Source organism: Rasamsonia emersonii, assembly GCF_000968595.1.
Source record: "Rasamsonia emersonii CBS 393.64 chromosome Unknown ctg1118621760048, whole genome shotgun sequence".
NCBI classification, from domain to species: domain Eukaryota; kingdom Fungi; phylum Ascomycota; class Eurotiomycetes; order Eurotiales; family Trichocomaceae; genus Rasamsonia; species Rasamsonia emersonii.
The window spans coordinates 63486-79886 of NW_013563239.1; the positions used below are offsets into that span (position 1 = coordinate 63486).

The 16401-nt window shown below is 49.4% G+C and overlaps 6 protein-coding genes across 6 annotated transcripts; 4 read left to right on the top strand and 2 right to left on the bottom strand.

Moving 5' to 3' along the window:
* Positions 1 to 777: 777 nt before the first annotated feature.
* On the bottom strand, positions 778 to 3397 carry T310_3043 (Glyoxal oxidase; the record flags this gene model as incomplete). The annotated part of the gene is made up of 6 exons (XM_013474094.1): positions 778 to 1322; positions 1417 to 2449; positions 2502 to 2700; positions 2799 to 2987; positions 3106 to 3286; positions 3349 to 3397. 6 exons carry the CDS (start codon positions 3395 to 3397, stop codon positions 778 to 780), a joined length of 2196 nt encoding a protein of 731 aa, XP_013329548.1.
* Positions 3398 to 4094: 697 nt separating this feature from the next.
* On the top strand, positions 4095 to 5683 carry T310_3044 (Pantothenate kinase; the record flags this gene model as incomplete). The annotated part of the gene is made up of 4 exons (XM_013474095.1): positions 4095 to 4322; positions 4450 to 4732; positions 4797 to 5298; positions 5365 to 5683. The coding sequence occupies 4 exons, from the start codon at positions 4095 to 4097 to the stop codon at positions 5681 to 5683; spliced, it is 1332 nt and encodes a 443-aa protein (XP_013329549.1).
* Positions 5684 to 6994: 1311 nt separating this feature from the next.
* T310_3045 (uncharacterized protein) lies at positions 6995 to 8038 on the top strand (the record flags this gene model as incomplete). The annotated part of the gene is made up of 2 exons (XM_013474096.1): positions 6995 to 7005; positions 7081 to 8038. The coding sequence occupies 2 exons, from the start codon at positions 6995 to 6997 to the stop codon at positions 8036 to 8038; spliced, it is 969 nt and encodes a 322-aa protein (XP_013329550.1).
* A 331-nt stretch (positions 8039 to 8369) lies between these two features.
* T310_3046 (Phosphatidylinositol:UDP-GlcNAc transferase PIG-C) lies at positions 8370 to 9764 on the top strand (the record flags this gene model as incomplete). The annotated part of the gene is made up of 2 exons (XM_013474097.1): positions 8370 to 8742; positions 8959 to 9764. 2 exons carry the CDS (start codon positions 8370 to 8372, stop codon positions 9762 to 9764), a joined length of 1179 nt encoding a protein of 392 aa, XP_013329551.1.
* Positions 9765 to 10844: 1080 nt separating this feature from the next.
* T310_3047 (Chitinase) lies at positions 10845 to 12323 on the top strand (the record flags this gene model as incomplete). The annotated part of the gene is made up of 4 exons (XM_013474098.1): positions 10845 to 10918; positions 10974 to 11266; positions 11331 to 11934; positions 11999 to 12323. The coding sequence occupies 4 exons, from the start codon at positions 10845 to 10847 to the stop codon at positions 12321 to 12323; spliced, it is 1296 nt and encodes a 431-aa protein (XP_013329552.1).
* A 575-nt stretch (positions 12324 to 12898) lies between these two features.
* Positions 12899 to 15616, bottom strand: T310_3048 (Glutamate--ammonia ligase; the record flags this gene model as incomplete). The annotated part of the gene is made up of 3 exons (XM_013474099.1): positions 12899 to 13727; positions 13769 to 14439; positions 14492 to 15616. The coding sequence occupies 3 exons, from the start codon at positions 15614 to 15616 to the stop codon at positions 12899 to 12901; spliced, it is 2625 nt and encodes an 874-aa protein (XP_013329553.1).
* Positions 15617 to 16401: the final 785 nt, after the last annotated feature.

A 16401-nucleotide genomic window follows, 5' to 3' on the forward strand; every position in this document is an offset into this window, starting at 1 on the left:
TTGGACAGCTGAGCTGAGGGAGAGAGCTCAAAGGATGCTAGACAGAGTGAGTGAGCCACGTGATTCTTGTGCCCTAGATATAGACACAGGCTACAAGGCGTCAAGGGAACCACCAAAAGCAAGTTTGAGTGAAGTATTGATGAGAAGGACAGCAGTAAGTGACAGAATGATAGGAATAGTGAATACTCACTCTCTAAAGGCTGTTTTGTCTTGGAAAGCCAAGTCAGTGCTGAAGGAAGGAGTTGTATGTTGTGGTGATATTGACTGTTGTAGGTGACAGAGTAATGGAAGAAGTGAAAGTCTCACGTGTCTCTGGGGGGTTAAATATAGCCAGGAGCTCAAGGTATGTTGACATGTTGTGGCAGTCAAGTTTGGAATCAAAACAAAGATGAACAGTTGCTGCGGCGAGGAAGGTCAAACTGCGTGTAAAGTGTTTGTTGTGCTGCCAAATTGAGCATTGGGATGCCTTTCAGTAGCTGAGACCACGCCTGGAAAGGGTACTAGCAGAACTTGCTTCACAGAGACGGTCAATATCCATGTACTAATGACAAAAAGGATGATATGACATTCTCTTGAAAGTAACCAAGAAAACAAATATTACCCATAGTGCCTCCGAAAGGCTCAGATATCCTGGAGGCAGCAGAAAGAGAATGCATTAAGCAACGACCCTGACTGACTAGACTACAGATAGTTTTTAAGAATACCAATAACCACGGTCCAAAAGCGAGTCCTTTGTAAAGAACTAACGGCTTCTGCCGGAAAAACGTAGAAAGGGTACTATTCAACCATGACAAACTGCCCAACGCTTGGAATACCATCCACAACAACATAAATGACGTATGGTCCCGGGGGTGCGATAGTGGTCGACGGCGGCATCTTGACCATAACAATCTGATGTGTTGAACCCGGAATGAAGCCCTCAAAGTCCAAATATATCATGCGGTGTCCCATATGGACCGAGTGGGTTATAAATCCTCCGTGGTACAGAGCAATCTTCAATGACTTAGCATGTTCGCGGACCGTAAAACTCACCACGAATCTGCGACTGTCAGCAGCAAGGTATCTATGAGAGAGCCAAACACTCTCGGGTCTCCTGTGAATATTCTCCCCAGTCAGATAAGGGGGAGTGTATATCTCCACGCGGAATTCTGTAGCGAATGCCATTGCTGGGTCAGTAGGATCAGGCTCGAGAATTGGCTGTTCAACTGTGTTCGAGCCGGCGATTATGACAGTGCCATCGAGAAGTAAAAGAGCGACTGAATGATACATGCGAGGGATTTTCGACGAGCCAGCGATGGCCCATCGAGATCCTTGAGGCTGATCTGGGTCGTAAATCCACGCGTCCAGGATCGGATCTTTACCGAGACCAAACCCCTCGAGCTCCACGTCGACACCCGTTCAGCCAAAGCACCTTACCATCGGGAAGAAGCGTGCCTTCCAGCATTCCCCTTCCGTCCGGCATCCTTTCTAATTCCCAATTTGGCTCTGACGAAAACGGCTGGATGCGGCCGCATGTTGCATCTGTCGGACTGTCTAAGTCTTGATATGCACCCCCGCCGCAAATAAGGATGTCAGGATTCCAGTCATTGTCGCTTGATAAGGGAAGGAGAACACTCCCCCCAGTGTTGGGATATGTCCGATAGTCTCCTGGTAAGTCGGGCAGCTTCCGAGCAGTCGTACCTTTAGAAACATCAAAAATTTCCGCAGAGCGTGCAACGAAGATGAAGAGGTTACCATCCCTTAAGAGGTGAATGAAGGGATACATGTAGTATGGCTGGTTCATTTCCAGAATTGGCAGCTCTATGCTTGAAGTCATAGGCATACCATCCTCGTCGAGCAGCTCATAGGTGGGATTATTGTTTTCGGGATCCAAAGGGTCCAACCCGTTCAGGCTGCCCGATGCAACAAAGAGTGTCCCATTCGGCAAAACTTGGACACTGGCATACCAGCGAGCCGTCGTCAACGAATGACCAGGCTCGTCCCAATCAGCTCCATCAGATTCATTGCTGTCAAAATGGCGCTCTAAATAACGGATACCACGGAAACCGTCACCGACAGTCGGGTCAATATCTAGTAATGGGCCGTTGCCACCAACCGAGATCATGCGGCCATCCGGAAGAAAGGCGCCACCGGTGCAGAAGGCGTTTGTTTTGTAAGACAGAGCCTTCGGTGTATTTGTTGACGGGTCGTACTCTGCTGAGTAGGCGTACTGCCCACTTTCCAGTATCAGCTGCGTGTAGTTTTCGACCTTGTCAATGAATACGACTTTTCCGTTTGGCATCAGACCAGCAGCCATTGCTGGAACTCCTGATTGGCCGACGAGCTTGAAGGAACCAGGAATTTGGCGTGTCTGAGGCGGTTCCGATGGAAGGATTGGAAGGTCATCTTCATCCATGCACCGGCCAGATTGGCAGCCGTAGCCACAGAACGACAGACCCAGTCCACAGAACTGAGACGATTTAGTTCAAGGGCAATAATCATAAAGGAAAGTCAGAACTCACACCATACGTAGAGCAGCAGTCATCGCAAGGCGCAAACGAATTTCCTGATCCACACATCGCTCCCGGTATGGAGCCCGCAGTGTTGTTTGTCGGGTGCGAGAGCACAGGTTCCGATTGCTTCGACCCAACGTCATTCTGTTTAGAGCTGGAACCAAGCCTTTTGGACCCTTTTTCGACGTGGTCGGAATTGTCGTCCTGTCTGGTTTTCTGTCTGCTACGTCGAATGAGCACCACCAGAGTCAGAACGCGAAGTTGCCAATAGCCTTCAGTTTCGGGTATATAGACCTCAGGACATACCCTTCAGAAGCATGGAAAGGTCGAAAGAACCTTAGCGCCGAAATATTGCGCGGTATAGCTGAGGATTCATCGATGTGGAATGCATCAGCCTCTTGAAATTCTCTGCCAGGCTGGATTCTGGTCAGAGGACCTTGGGAGAGGGTCTGTGGAGATGGACGAACCGTCGTGTCGTCACGATCAACTTGACACCTTTGGGGAGTTGTGAGAATCTTCTTTTTCCATTTTGGAAATGCAGGAGACAAACACTCCAGTAATCGAGCAGATCTGGCCCCGAAGGCAGCTCTTGGTTGATTGAGCCGGATCGCACCGTGACGGGTATATCGGCCTTATAACGAGATTGCCTTGAGAGGCAAGGGCGTATATCAACAGCAAGAAGAGACGATACATCATTGCTGCGTGCACGTTTTCCAGGCGGATCGCTTCAGAATTGATAGAGGAGAATATGGATAGACATAAGAACACGACCACAGCGCAGCTCGCTGTCAATGCTGCAGAAAACGTTCAAATTGTGTGTCCTGAGACTGATGATGATAGAAGTTTCTATACTTACTATACAAGACGGGAAGGTACGATGCACCCGGTAGACGCTGCCCCAGCATCATTACTTTTGCACTGATAGCAAGAAAAAAGACTATCCAGGAAAATAAATAATATAACACGGAAGAACAGAAAAACTCTCCATTTGTCCGTTGTTTTTTTCTTTCCACCCATCTTTTTTTGGTAGAGGGTTTAGTATTTTGGAGGGTTGACATACCAACACTGCAATTTCCGGTCGTTATGGCAGTGACTAAGATAGGAAATCTTGCAATTAGCAAAACAGATCAAGGACAGGATTTCCTTTTCCTCTTCTAGTTGTCAAGATTTCTCGCAGCAGCAGGGACCAGCAATTTGATTGTAGTTCAGGTTTGCGGAATTGTGATGGCGGCACGCGTGACCGGAGCCTGCCGCGACCAACGCAAAACGGGCCCCTCAAGGGCCCTCTCCATGCGAGAATCACCCATCCAAACCCCAGCGTCAAGCCAGTCCATGGCTGGCCTGGAGGTGCAGATGTGCTGCTGCGCCGATGTCCTCGGCCCGAAGGGAAGCAGATTCGCTTTCCAGTTGACGGACCTTGGAAATGTCCTCGGCGCGCCTGACGAAACCGGGGGCCCGGTCAGAAGGAGATATACGCTGTAAGCGTGGGCACGGCGAGGGGAGTCACTCCGCCAGACCTTCTGCGACCGGAACCCATGAGCTGCCAGACTACGGATGCGACGCCCCCCAGACGCTTCTGATGACACGGACGAGGTCGCCACGATGTCTGCCTCGCACCGCACGTCCGCTGACCCTGATGCTGCGCGCCCCCGTCTCGAAGATGCCATCTCGAACCCCGGAGCAGTGAAGATCAACGTCGAGGGCGCCTTTATCGTCGAAAACGAGCCATCTGCGCCCGACGCCATCGTCGACGGCGACGGAGTCCACTACGAAGGCAAGGACATCCGACTCCCATACCACACCACGGTCGTGAGCCATGTCGCGGTGGATGTGAGTTTTTCGTTCCTTTCCCCGCACTTTCCGCACTCCCCGCAGTCCGCAATTTTCTTGCCATGCGAACGGGCATGGACGTTGAGGATGTCGTTCAAGAGCTGACAATGCTCCTAACGCCACACAGATCGGGGGTTCCTTGGCCAAATTGGTCTACTTCACGCGCGAACTCGGCTCTGCTGACCAGGGTGGTCGACTCAATTTCATTAAATTCGAGACTCACCGGATAGACCTCTGCATTGACTTCATCAAGCAGCTGAAGGATGACCACGAAAAGCTCAATGGCTCTGCTCCCGACGAATTGTGCGTTGTCGCGACGGGCGGAGGCGCGTACAAATATTATGACAGGTTGAAGGAGGCATTAAATGTGGATATCCGTCGCGAGGATGAGATGGAATGTTTGATCGCTGGTGAGTTAGCCACGCGACAGTGTGCACGGATGGGTTCTGATACCTTTTGTGTACACATCTGCAGGCCTTGATTTCTTCATCACCCAAATCCCGAACGAAGTGTTCACATACAGTGAAACCGAACCTATGCGCTTCGCGGAAGCGCGACCGGACGTTTATCCCTATCTCCTTGTTAATATCGGTTCTGGAGTGTCCATGATCAAAGTGTCGGGACCAAACCAATTCCAGCGTGTGGGAGGAACCCACCTAGGCGGAGGGACATTTTGGGGTTTAATGTCTCTGTTGACAGGGGCCCGCACTTTCGACGAGATGTTGACAATGGCAGATAATGGAGATAACAGCGGGGTTGATATGTTGGTTGGAGACATCTACGGCATGGATTACAACAAGATCGGCCTTAAGAGTACGGCAATTGCCAGCACCTTTGGGAAAGTCTTAAGGATGAAGCGGGCTGCAGAACGAGAGGCCGAGGATGGCAAAGGTCTGAGCCAGGCTGATTCGGAGGCGAAGACCAACGTCCAATTCCGCCCCGAGGATATGAGCAGAAGCCTTCTCTATGCCATAAGGTATCGTCCTTTCCCCGTCCATTGTATGCGGGTTTCGAGAAAACTGTGGACCTAACTCGCGCGTAGTAACAACATCGGACAGATTGCATACTTGCAGTCGGAGAAACACCAGGTGAAACACATATACTTTGGTGGATCTTTCATCCGGGGCCATCGACAGACGATGAATACACTTTCATATGCCATAAAATTCTGGTCCAAGGGAGAGAAACAGGCTTACTTTCTCCGTCATGAAGGTTATCTAGGTGCGGTGGGCGCCTTCTTGAAGAGAAAGCCTCAGAACTGGGGGCGGCGGAATAGTACCGAGGATTCTGCTGCGCACAAGCTGGCGCGGGATGAGGTCAGGCGAGAAGCCCACAATCGCGATGTCCAGAGTTCATCGTGACGAGTTACGCGGCCACAATTTCCTTTCCACACTATCTTTGAACGGATTGACAGTCAGTCTCTCTAGTCGATCTCATGATACCCATCCAAAAGAAAGTCGAAATCCGGCACATACGAAATAGATGCATATCTTCTGAGTTCTGGTGGAACGGAGTGTTTATCATCTGGATTGATGTTAGCATACTACATTGATAGAGGGTTTCTCACTATGTCTGCATATGAGCCTTGAGGCTATTATTGTACTCTACCTTACAATCTTGGAACTGTCTTGGAAAAGGCCATAATTTGTCTTTTCATTTCTCTTTTCTTTCTTTCTTTCTTTCTTTCTTTCTTTTTTCTTTTATATCAGTTTACTTCTTTCGCCCGGTATAGACATATATGTACCGTCTTGGAGAACACAGGATTATGTTGGTCTGTCTCTAGTGTTTATCTGATAGGCATACTCCGTATATAGTGCTCAGTATAGAGAATTAAATCATTGCATATTTGGTCACATATCATACTTTGTGAGTCAACAACTATCAACAAGGTGTGGTTGTTGACATTGATTTTTCTTAACTTGTCTTTAACTGGTACACTTGCTGCTTGCGTTTACTACCATTTCAATCGTAGATGTCCTGCTGCCTAAGAGTGAAAGAAATTAGCATAGTTCCTAGTTATACTTGGTGTACTTTTCAATGTCAAATCTCAACGCCAGATTTATTATATGTAGAGATTTTTACTACTCAACTTTGGCTTCAAATTTGGGGGGGGGGAAGGGGAAAGGCAGCGGGCAGGCGGGTGTTGCAATACGGAGTAAAAAGTTGGTATATGGGTGCAATAGTACTCCGTACAGTTTCGAACACGAAAAATAACGATCAAATTCACTAGTATTTCTGGTGGAAATACGATTTCAGGGCTTTACCCAAACAAATTTAGCGGGGGTGTCGATAGTATAAAGTACGGAGTTCGGGGTAAAAAGGGGGTGTCTGTATCAATTCCTATAATAGTATCTGATCTTTGTTCTGCAGGACACCTTTCTTTGTCTGCCACCACTATTACTCCCTACAGCCACGGACTTTCAGTACCGACTTCCCTTTTCTTTCTTCCCCCATCACTTTGTTTTTGCCTTTCCATCTCTCTCTCTTTTTTTGACTGACAAGTGTTGGAGGCTTATCAGGATGCTTATCAGGATCTACCTCTACCCATCAATACTGACTAACCGAGATTCAACAAAGGCATTACACTTAGCATTCATTGGGAAGAGGAAGGTCCGTTTTCAGCTGAACCCGCTGCATATGCCATTGCGACCCCGGGAGACGGTTGCACGAATATGAATCTCAAGTATGTACAGAACAGGACATACATACGCTGTGCAGAGAAAACGACCGTGTCACATATGCTAACTGAAGCTTTCAGTCCTGCAGAAAACTCGAGACAAGACTACCAACCTCCAGAGAAACATGAAACTATGACGACTCCTGACACAGCATCGAGAAGCACAATTGTTCTGGAAAGGGGTCACTCAGTGCCTGACCACTTGATGGACCTTCTGAATGACTGGCACCGTGAAAACCCGACACTACAGCCTCCAGGCGCTTATCGAAATAAGAGGCCTCCCGGACCAGCGGCAGTCTTTTCACGGACTGGGGAACGGTTACACCTATCTGTCATCGTCGTACTCGCACCCGTGCGGTACGAAATGCTTGTTCTGCAGAGTGAACAGGACCCCGCAAAATTCGTCGGTTGCATTCAAGACGGGCCTGTGAGGACATTCTTCAAAGAATGGCTCGGGAAGAACAAATTTGAGGACCGAGCATGTGCGGTTCGACTCTTTATCCAGAAGAACGGTCAGCATGAGCTCCCTACCGAAGTCATGTGGAAAGTCGCCGATTCCAGGCAGCCTGCCAGAAAACCACCTAATAATGGATCAGCCGTTATCTCTACCCGCCGCCGTAGAGACCGTAGAGATAGGTTCTCCGACTCTGATGATGATACCGACACGACCTTTACAACACAATCCAGTTCTGAAGACTCGGATAACGAACTGTCATCACACCCAACTAAGAGACGACGTGCTACAGAAACCAGGAATCAGCCATCAGTACAGAATGACAATCCAATGGCAACGGTCATCTTTAAACTCGTCACTCCTAAATCTTCCGCCACGCGTTGCTTCACGGTTCAAGCCAGCGACACTGGCGAATACTTGCTCAAGAAAAGCAGGGAATTTTTTCGTCTATTTGACAGGGATATAAGTATGCCAATCCTTGTCTGCAAAACCATTGGAGATAAGGAGCACAAGTATATCTTCGATGCCAATGATATGGACCTTCTTTTGAAAGAGCTGCGAAAGCGTGTTAGAGAGGAGAGTTGACTGTGGAAGTGAAATGCGAATCTTAAAATTCATTCCCAGGGTAACGAGGATATACGCATTATGGTTAGAAGGAGTAATTCGATCCAAATATCCTCAAGGGATGTGCATAACTGTTACACAGTAGTTGCAGTGCACATCGGATTTGTTGTGTAGTTAATAAGGGGCCGCCGATTAACTTCAAACTCGGAAGCTCGATTTCACGTGATCGCTATCTGCGACATCAGCACCAACCACCTCGAATCTACCATCCGGATTCCACGACAAACAATCTAGTCTTGCGAATCTTTGAGAGAGCCTGCCATGAATCAATTATGATCCCTCGTGCTGCGCCATGGCGCCGCCGCCTCACTCACCCGCTCCGGTTCCCCCTCCAGTACCTGTCGAGACACACCCGAACAGAGCTGGTGGGCTGAAGCCTCCTCCGCAGCAGCGAGTTCCTCCAGATCCCACACGCCTTGCTCCTGAACATGCATACTATGCCAATTCTCCTCCGCGGGTATGGTCAGAGACTGATAACCAGTCCGTACACCTACGACCCATCGACAATGTCGTCTCCACACCTGCTGCGGTTGCCGCCCTGAGGCCACCTCCTGCAGTGCCCGGTACCGAGCCGAAGAAAAGCGAGGCGCGCAAGGCCAGAGGATCCGGTCGGCGAAAAAAGCGTAAGGGGCAATGGAAAAAGCTCCTATGGGTTCGGCAGTCGTGTATGTGAAGAAGGACTTCTACTTCGTTATTCGGCAAACACTGACCGCCAACACCAGATCCGGATAACTATACGGACGCCGAAACCTTTCTCGACCATCTTCAACGGAACCCACGACTTCGGCCGTATGATTTCTGGCCGCTCGTCGCTGACTCTACCGTCATCGTCCAACATGTTTGCTCCGTCGTGATATTTGTCTGCTGCTTCGTTGGTATAGTGCAGGGGAGAGTAAGTCCGGTATCTGTTGTTGGCTGGGGCAGTATCGGCACGGTCTTAGGATGGATACTCTGGGATTTTTGGGTCTGGAAAGAACAGGAAGAGGCCATGAAGGCTGCCCATGCCGCAGAGGGAGCAAATGAAGTCGATGACGGCTCCAGCTCAAGCTCGACGACGAGCTCCTCCAATCCAACCGCCGCTGGCTCACAGCAGAACGGCAACGGGGGAAACGTTCATGGTCTCGGTTTAAACCTGTCTCGTACGAACTCTGATGGTCAAATGCGACGTCAGAACACTGGTCTTAGCGGCGTGTCCGCCACTTCGACACAGTCTGGAAACCCTGCAACTCCAGTTGCTAACTCTGGCACGAACCCGTATCATCCATCGAACGAGAACAAAAAGCCTCTACTGTCGTCACGCAATCGCCAACGACTTGCAACGATCAAATCTGCGCTCTTGATATATTGCGCATTACTTGGTCTCAGCCCTATCTTGAAGTCTCTGACAAAATCCACCGCCAGTGACTCTATTTGGGCAATGAGTTGCTGGCTGATGATCATTAATATCTTTTCCTTTGACTATGGCACCGGGGAAGGCGCCGGTGCCACGAAGTTTCCTGCATCACTATCTACCAATGCCGCGTTGATGGCTTCGACGGTGCTGGCATCTCGTCTTCCGTCAACGACGCACGTGTTTAGTCTCACCCTTTTCTCGATCGAGGTATTTGGTCTGTTCCCGTTTTTCGGCGTCACCTGCGCCGTGTTTCCTGGACAGGCCACCTTCTCCTCACCTTTGCCTTGGTTTTAGGAGCTGGAGGGGGTGTCGGAATCACCTTGCGCGGTGGATGGGCTGCGGCGATTGTCGGATCATTTTTGGGCAGCATCCTGACGGCTTTTGCTATGGGTGGCTGTAGTTGGTGGCTTATAAGTCTTCAGAAGTACAAAAATGTCGTTATAGGGCCTTGGGATCCAGCCCGCCCAATTTTACGACGACATTGGGATTAATTTTGCTTTTGTTTGTGGCTTTGAACATTGGTATATAATGACTGGGCCATACGATATTAGTTTTACTTAATGTGCTCGGTTACTCTTCTTCCAAAGATATTCTTCATGACATCATCTGTTATATTGGGGGCTTCGTAATGAATAATGAACGCTGTTTACTATATCTGGCTAGGCTTGTCCTTCTACAATGTATCTATTTTGCGACATTATTTATTTGCCACAGCACTCAATATATTTGTCAATCTTTCTTGGCTAAGTGGAGCTGCAGAATGTGGAGCGATCTTGAGGAATGTATCGAAGTGTTAGGGACGCGGAAAGTCGTCAAGATCTGGCACGCGGGACGGAAGGACGGTAGCTTCCGCAGCACATCAGTTGAAGAGATAAACGTTATCGGGTTTACCGATCCGCCGTCTTCACGTCATGAACATCAGCTATCTGGTTTGTATGCGTTTTCAAGAATGCGTTTTCAATAATGACGATCTGTGGAGGGATCATATCCTCTACATTATTATGTGGGAATAATGAATGCTGAATGCTGGGTTTCAGTTCTCCACACTCAGCTGTTGATCATCATTACTGAGCAATGCTCGTCATGAGCTCAGCATACTCGAGCATGGGCCTGCCTTGTAGAACAGGCAGCTTTGTCTGGTGGCGTGCGCATAACCAGAAGTGTCTTTGATATGAATGTGAAACATGACATTTTTTTACGACTCGTGCGCTGTGTTTGTCTGCTTTCTACAGAAGGCAATGCAGCAGAGCATGAGAGTTGTTCTTTCCCTCTTGCTGCATCTCCTCTCTCTTCCTCTTTTCGTAAGCCGCTCTTTTGGTCAGATTCTCTGTTTAATGATCTTCTACCATCTTTTCAACCTGAGACGACGTCGAGATGTTGAGGCTTCTCCTTCTCGGGCTGCTGGCTGCTCACGCAGCTGCCCTGAGATATGTTATGTACATTGATCAGTAAGTCTGATCAGCAACACGCCAGGAAAATGACTGTGTTGACTGCTTGACCTAGATATCATAAAGACAATCTGCCGGAGCCTGATCAGACCCAAGGGATCACGCATGCTATCATGGCCTTCGCAAAGTCTGACCTCTTTAACTCAGACTCGCCTCCACAGTTCACTCCTTTTGAACCAATCTCTACGATGCGAGGCCGTTTCTCCAAGGATACCAAAGTAATGATCGCAATTGGTGGTTGGGGAGACACATCTGGCTTCTCCGCAGGAGCAAAGGACAATACTACAAGAGCACGATTTGCGAAGAATGTCGCTGCCATGCTGGATTCCTTGGGAGCTGACGGCGTCGGTACGGGACTCCCCCTATATAGCTCCATGGCCAGGTCTCTAGCAACTGACTCAGTCTCCGACAGACATTGATTGGGAATACCCTGGTGGAAACGGTCAAGACTACAAGCAGATTCCTAATTCCGCTAAAGTCGATGAGATCGAAACTTATCCTCTTTTCCTCCAAGCTATCCGAGATGCTATCAGTAAAGACAAGCTGCTCTCAATTGCAGTTCCAGGACTCCAACGTGACATGATCGCATTCACAAAGGAGCAAGGTCCAAAAATATTTGCTCCAGTGGATTTCGTCAACGTCATGACCTATGACCTTATGAACCGCCGCGACAATGTGACCAAACATCATACGAGTGTCCAGGGCTCACTTGAGACCATCAACAACTATCTGGACATTGGAATGGACCCTGCCAAGGCCAACCTCGGTTTTGCGTTTTACGCCAAATATTTCACGACAGACCCATCATCCGACTGTGCAACTGAGCCCCTTGGATGCAAAGTTGTGCCGCTGGAGAACCCAGATGGAAGTGACAACGGCAAGTCGGGGGCTTACACGTTTGAGCCCATCCACATGGCTCCTCCACCATCGAATCTGAAGACTTCGACCGATGGCACGTGTGGGATTGATAAGGGAAAATGTCCCGAAGGTTTGTGCTGTAGCCAGTACGGTAATTGGTAAGCTTTCCTGTTACCATTTTAAGTGAATTGATTCATTGATTAACTATGTCATCCGCTACAGTGGCACTACAGATGAATTTTGCCAGGTTGGCTGCCTTTCTGACTACGGCACTTGCAAGGGTGTCTCTGTCACCGATTCCTGGCGTAAGGCGCAGAGCGACGGAAAGACAGATGAGGAAGCTGGTGGTCAGTATTACTGGGACGCTGACAACCAGCTGTTTTGGTCATGGGATACGCCAGACCTTATGGCGAAGAAGTTCACGGACATTGTTTCGGCGAAGAAGCTGGGAGGTGTCATGGCCTGGAGTCTTGGAGAAGACAGTTACGACTGGAGCCACGTGAAGGCCTTGAGGGATGGTGTCAACAGTTTGACGACCTCGACATAAAAGTGAAGGTTAGCCTTGCTTGCGTCTAGTCTCTTATATCGGAGACGGCAGCTGGGCTCAGACCAAGGTCACTGGGATCAGCAACACATTACTTCATGTCCGGTTTCTTATCAGAGTAGATTAAAGTGAATTCGAAACTTGCTTATTTTAAACTCTGGTTTAATTGGCGTTGGGAGTTAGCAATCTAGCTGTGAAAGTCATAAATTAAATTAAGTATCCAAATCTAAAAATACATGTAATGTAATGAAAGTGGTGGAAATCCATCCATTGATATGTAGGGACTCTGTTCTGGAATATATATATATTCAAGTAGATACCTCCTTGACTCTTGTTTGGCATAGATTTAGATAGATTTAGATAGATATATTCCACTACGAGTTTGCACCATGAGAAATGTTGTGTTGCTTATCTTCTACTTATATATTTTTTTTCCCGCTGAGCATTTTTTTTCCCAGCTTCGACAAGACACGTGAATACATACATCAATTTGCCCCCAGATTGCAACGACATTATTCATCAGACACATCATATAATATAATATATATCAATAAATCATCTACCAGCACTCATTCCGATCAGTACCTTGCAACCAGCCACCTCCGTCGTTCATCTTCCGGCATTGCAGCCAACTTCTCGCTCTCGGCGCGTTTCACGCGACAGTAATGCTTCACGAATTCCGGGCCGAGGAATTTCTGCAAGGCGGTGTCGGCTTCCAGCGCGGCGAGGCTTTGGGCCAGCGTCTTGGGGATCGGTGTTGTGATGCCTAGTTCAGAGCGCTGCTCTGCGGTTAGGAGGGATGCGTCGACTGGAGAAGATCTTGTCAGTGGTGAACGGAGAGAAAACAGAAATTTGTAGTAGAGTGGAGGATGCTTATGCTTACCCAGACAGTCCTTATGAGTGAGTGGCAGCTTGGCACTAACGCCCAGATACCCAGCGGCCCCCAGGGCAGCCATGGCAAAGTACATGTTGGCCAGGCCATCCACACTCTTCAGCTCCCAGTGACCAGGGGAGATCTTCCGGATGGGCGCCTCGCGGTTCTGCGTGCCCCATGTCACCCACTCGCCACCGGCCCAAACGCCCTGCGCGACACGGGCGTAGCTGATGTCCTGCGAGAGCGAGAAGGCCACGATAGCGGGGAAGTGTTCGAGGATGCCGGCCAGGAACGATTCCTCGTGCGTGGTCGGCGAGATGGAGAAATGCGCGTGAGACGCCGTGCCGGCAGCAAAAGGATACGGGCGTGGATACAGAGTCGCACGGTATCCATGCTTCTCCGCGACATGGTTGATTGTTTGTCGGGCTTTGATCAGCGTGTCCACGGCAGAGAGCGGGCTTGATGGAGGCAGGATGAATTCGAATTGACCAGGTGCTGACTCTGCGTGGAATTGCTCGACATAAATCTCGATGCTCGCTAGAGTAGAGACAATTTCCTCCACAAAGGGAGATACCGGCGAGTCTCTGCTGTCATGTTGGACCAGGAATGAACCGTCGTCAGAGGAGCCCAGTCAGTTTCTCCCGCGGAGTTGGTCACCGGCTTCAGGAACACCACTTCGATCTCGAAGCCGAATGTCAGTTGGATGCCAAGGTCCTCCCCACATTTCGTGACTATCTTCTGGAGTGTCGTTCGGGGACATCCCTGCATCTCACGGCCATTCTCATCTCTCCAGAAATTCATAACAGTTGCACTATTCGAGTTGAGCGCCACATTTTTTCGGAAACTCGACAAGTCCGGGTACATGTAGAACTGGCCGGCCGCAGTGCCCCCCGGCGCGAGAATATCGTCCTGGAGCATGTCGAGAACCGCTAGAGTGATGCCTATCCGACGCTGATTCTTCACAATCTTGATAAACTCCCTTATAGGGAACATGCGAAGACGGACGGTGGCAGTGTAGTCAACCCACTGCATCCAAACGATCAGATCTGGATTGCTTCTCGATAACGCATCAAGATCTGGGATGGATGAACGTCCTGACACTGTCAGGCTGGTTGCAGAAGTGTACGTGGCCGGGGGCAGCTTCAGGTTGTACAGTCTGTTGGAATTGTTGAACATAATATCTGCTGCGGCTTCCTTTGCTTGGGATACGGTAAGAGTGCCTTTCTTGACGGAGTCAACAAGCACCTGGGGTACCAGATTAGAGTTGTCGGAACAGGAGACCGAGAAGTTTACTCACTGTCTCCAGAGTGTCTCTGAATTGCTTGTTTGCCAACCAGAAAGTCTCGGGGTGGAAGTGGCCATCAGTACTCCACAGCAGACGGCTGGTAGGAGCGATTTCCAAGCTCTGTCGGATTATTGACTCCTCAGCATCTTGACTGACCATGGGAAAGACCTCCCCCAAGTCCAGGTAGACGTTGGGGTAGACGGAGGCCAGGTATCCAGCCTCCCGTGTGTAGGGGTAGGATGAGTGGAGGAGGACAAAGTCGACCTCAGGATAGGCGGTGATCAGGGGCTGGAGGTAGGCCGGGTTTGCAAAAACCAAGTTGATATCCGAATCACCCAACCCAGTGTGGAATTGAAGAGGTTTTGCGGGTTTCAGGGATTGTTTGGCTTCCCGGAGTAGGCCCAGTGTGAATATCACAAGCCAGTCGTTGAGCGGCTTGTCAGCAATGCGGTATGGAGCGCCTTTCTGGACTGTGCGAGCAAAGGACTCTGCGACATCACTGGCAAAGGTGTCGGCAGATGCAGAGGTCGGCACGTTAACATCGAGACCAGTTCGGTAACAGACTACCGACTTAAACCCTGCGACCTCAGGATCGTCGATTGCCTCTTGAATTCTTTGTTTAAAGGTGTCTCGAAACGTGCGGAAATTATCTATTGTCTTCAGGGTGTCGTTTGGCCGCGCCTGCTGCAGCAACGCGAGAATCTGAGCAGCCACAGCCTCAATCCGAACGATGCGTTTTGTCTTGGACGCGGTGAACTGATCGTGCCAGGTATAAGTCTCAACATCGGCAGCAGCTAGCAGATCATCGAGCAGCAGTGCATGGGTTCCCTCGAGGCACTTCTTCACCAAGCCCGTGTAGTCCTTCTGCACCCACCGCTCGCGAACTGCCTTGATTGAGGTCCAATCTGCGTCGCATCCAAAGAGACTCGCCAGCTGGGTGACCGCTCTGTGGTGGGGAAAGGTTTTTTGGACCTCATCCAAGGCCGAACCCTGGGCCTCGGAGGTAATCGACTCGAAGGGATACTTGGCATAGTCGGATGCCTTTGCGGAGGTGAGGAGGTTATGGGCGTGGTTGTCAATGATCGGGTGGGATTGCACCAGGACCCGGAGGGCGTCGAGGTCGGCGTCTCGAGCCATGCTGGAGGGAACACTGCTAAATTATGTGATGTGCTTGGTGTCTGCGAAATGGTGAGGTCAGAAGAGGAGTAAAGAAAGGCAAGACTGTCTGACAAGGAAGAAATGGAGGCTCTGCTTCAGCCTTAGAGCTCTGGGGTGAGCGGGGCCTCCAGACGCCGATCGTTGTTGCACAAATAAATGATGGCATGCCGCATGTGAGACGATCCCTCAGCTGGTCGATCGCTCAGCCTAAATGCCAGATGCAGCTCTAGTCTCGTTCGTCATGTCTGGAGTAAACATTTGTTAGCGCGCCATGCATGACTCGCGAGACCTAAATATAGAGCCAGCTGAGGCTCACGCGGTGAGGAAGTAGGCAAGAAATCAGTAATCATCTCAATAACCATGTCTTAGAATCGGTTTATTTACGCTTATCCTTTATATTGATTCTACTTATAATTCGAAGGAGCGAAAGAGTTCGCACCTCACTGTTGTTGGTCTACGCTGCGGATGCCGGTGGAGCCCGCAGAGTATCCATCTTGCAGATCACGCAATAGTGTTGGAAATAGGTACAAAGCAACAAGTAGGATTCGCTATTTCCATGGTCCTCGTTTTGTTATCCATCAGTCATATAATTTATTAAGTAATAACAAGTGGAATTATGATCTCGTTTTCTGTCTTTCTGTAACTAGATACGTAAATACACTGTTAAAAAAAAGATCGACATGCGGTTCTTGCAATATACATAATTGTGTGACAATTGCAGAAGATATACTTCAGAACACAAGAAATGTCCTGTGTCTTTTTTC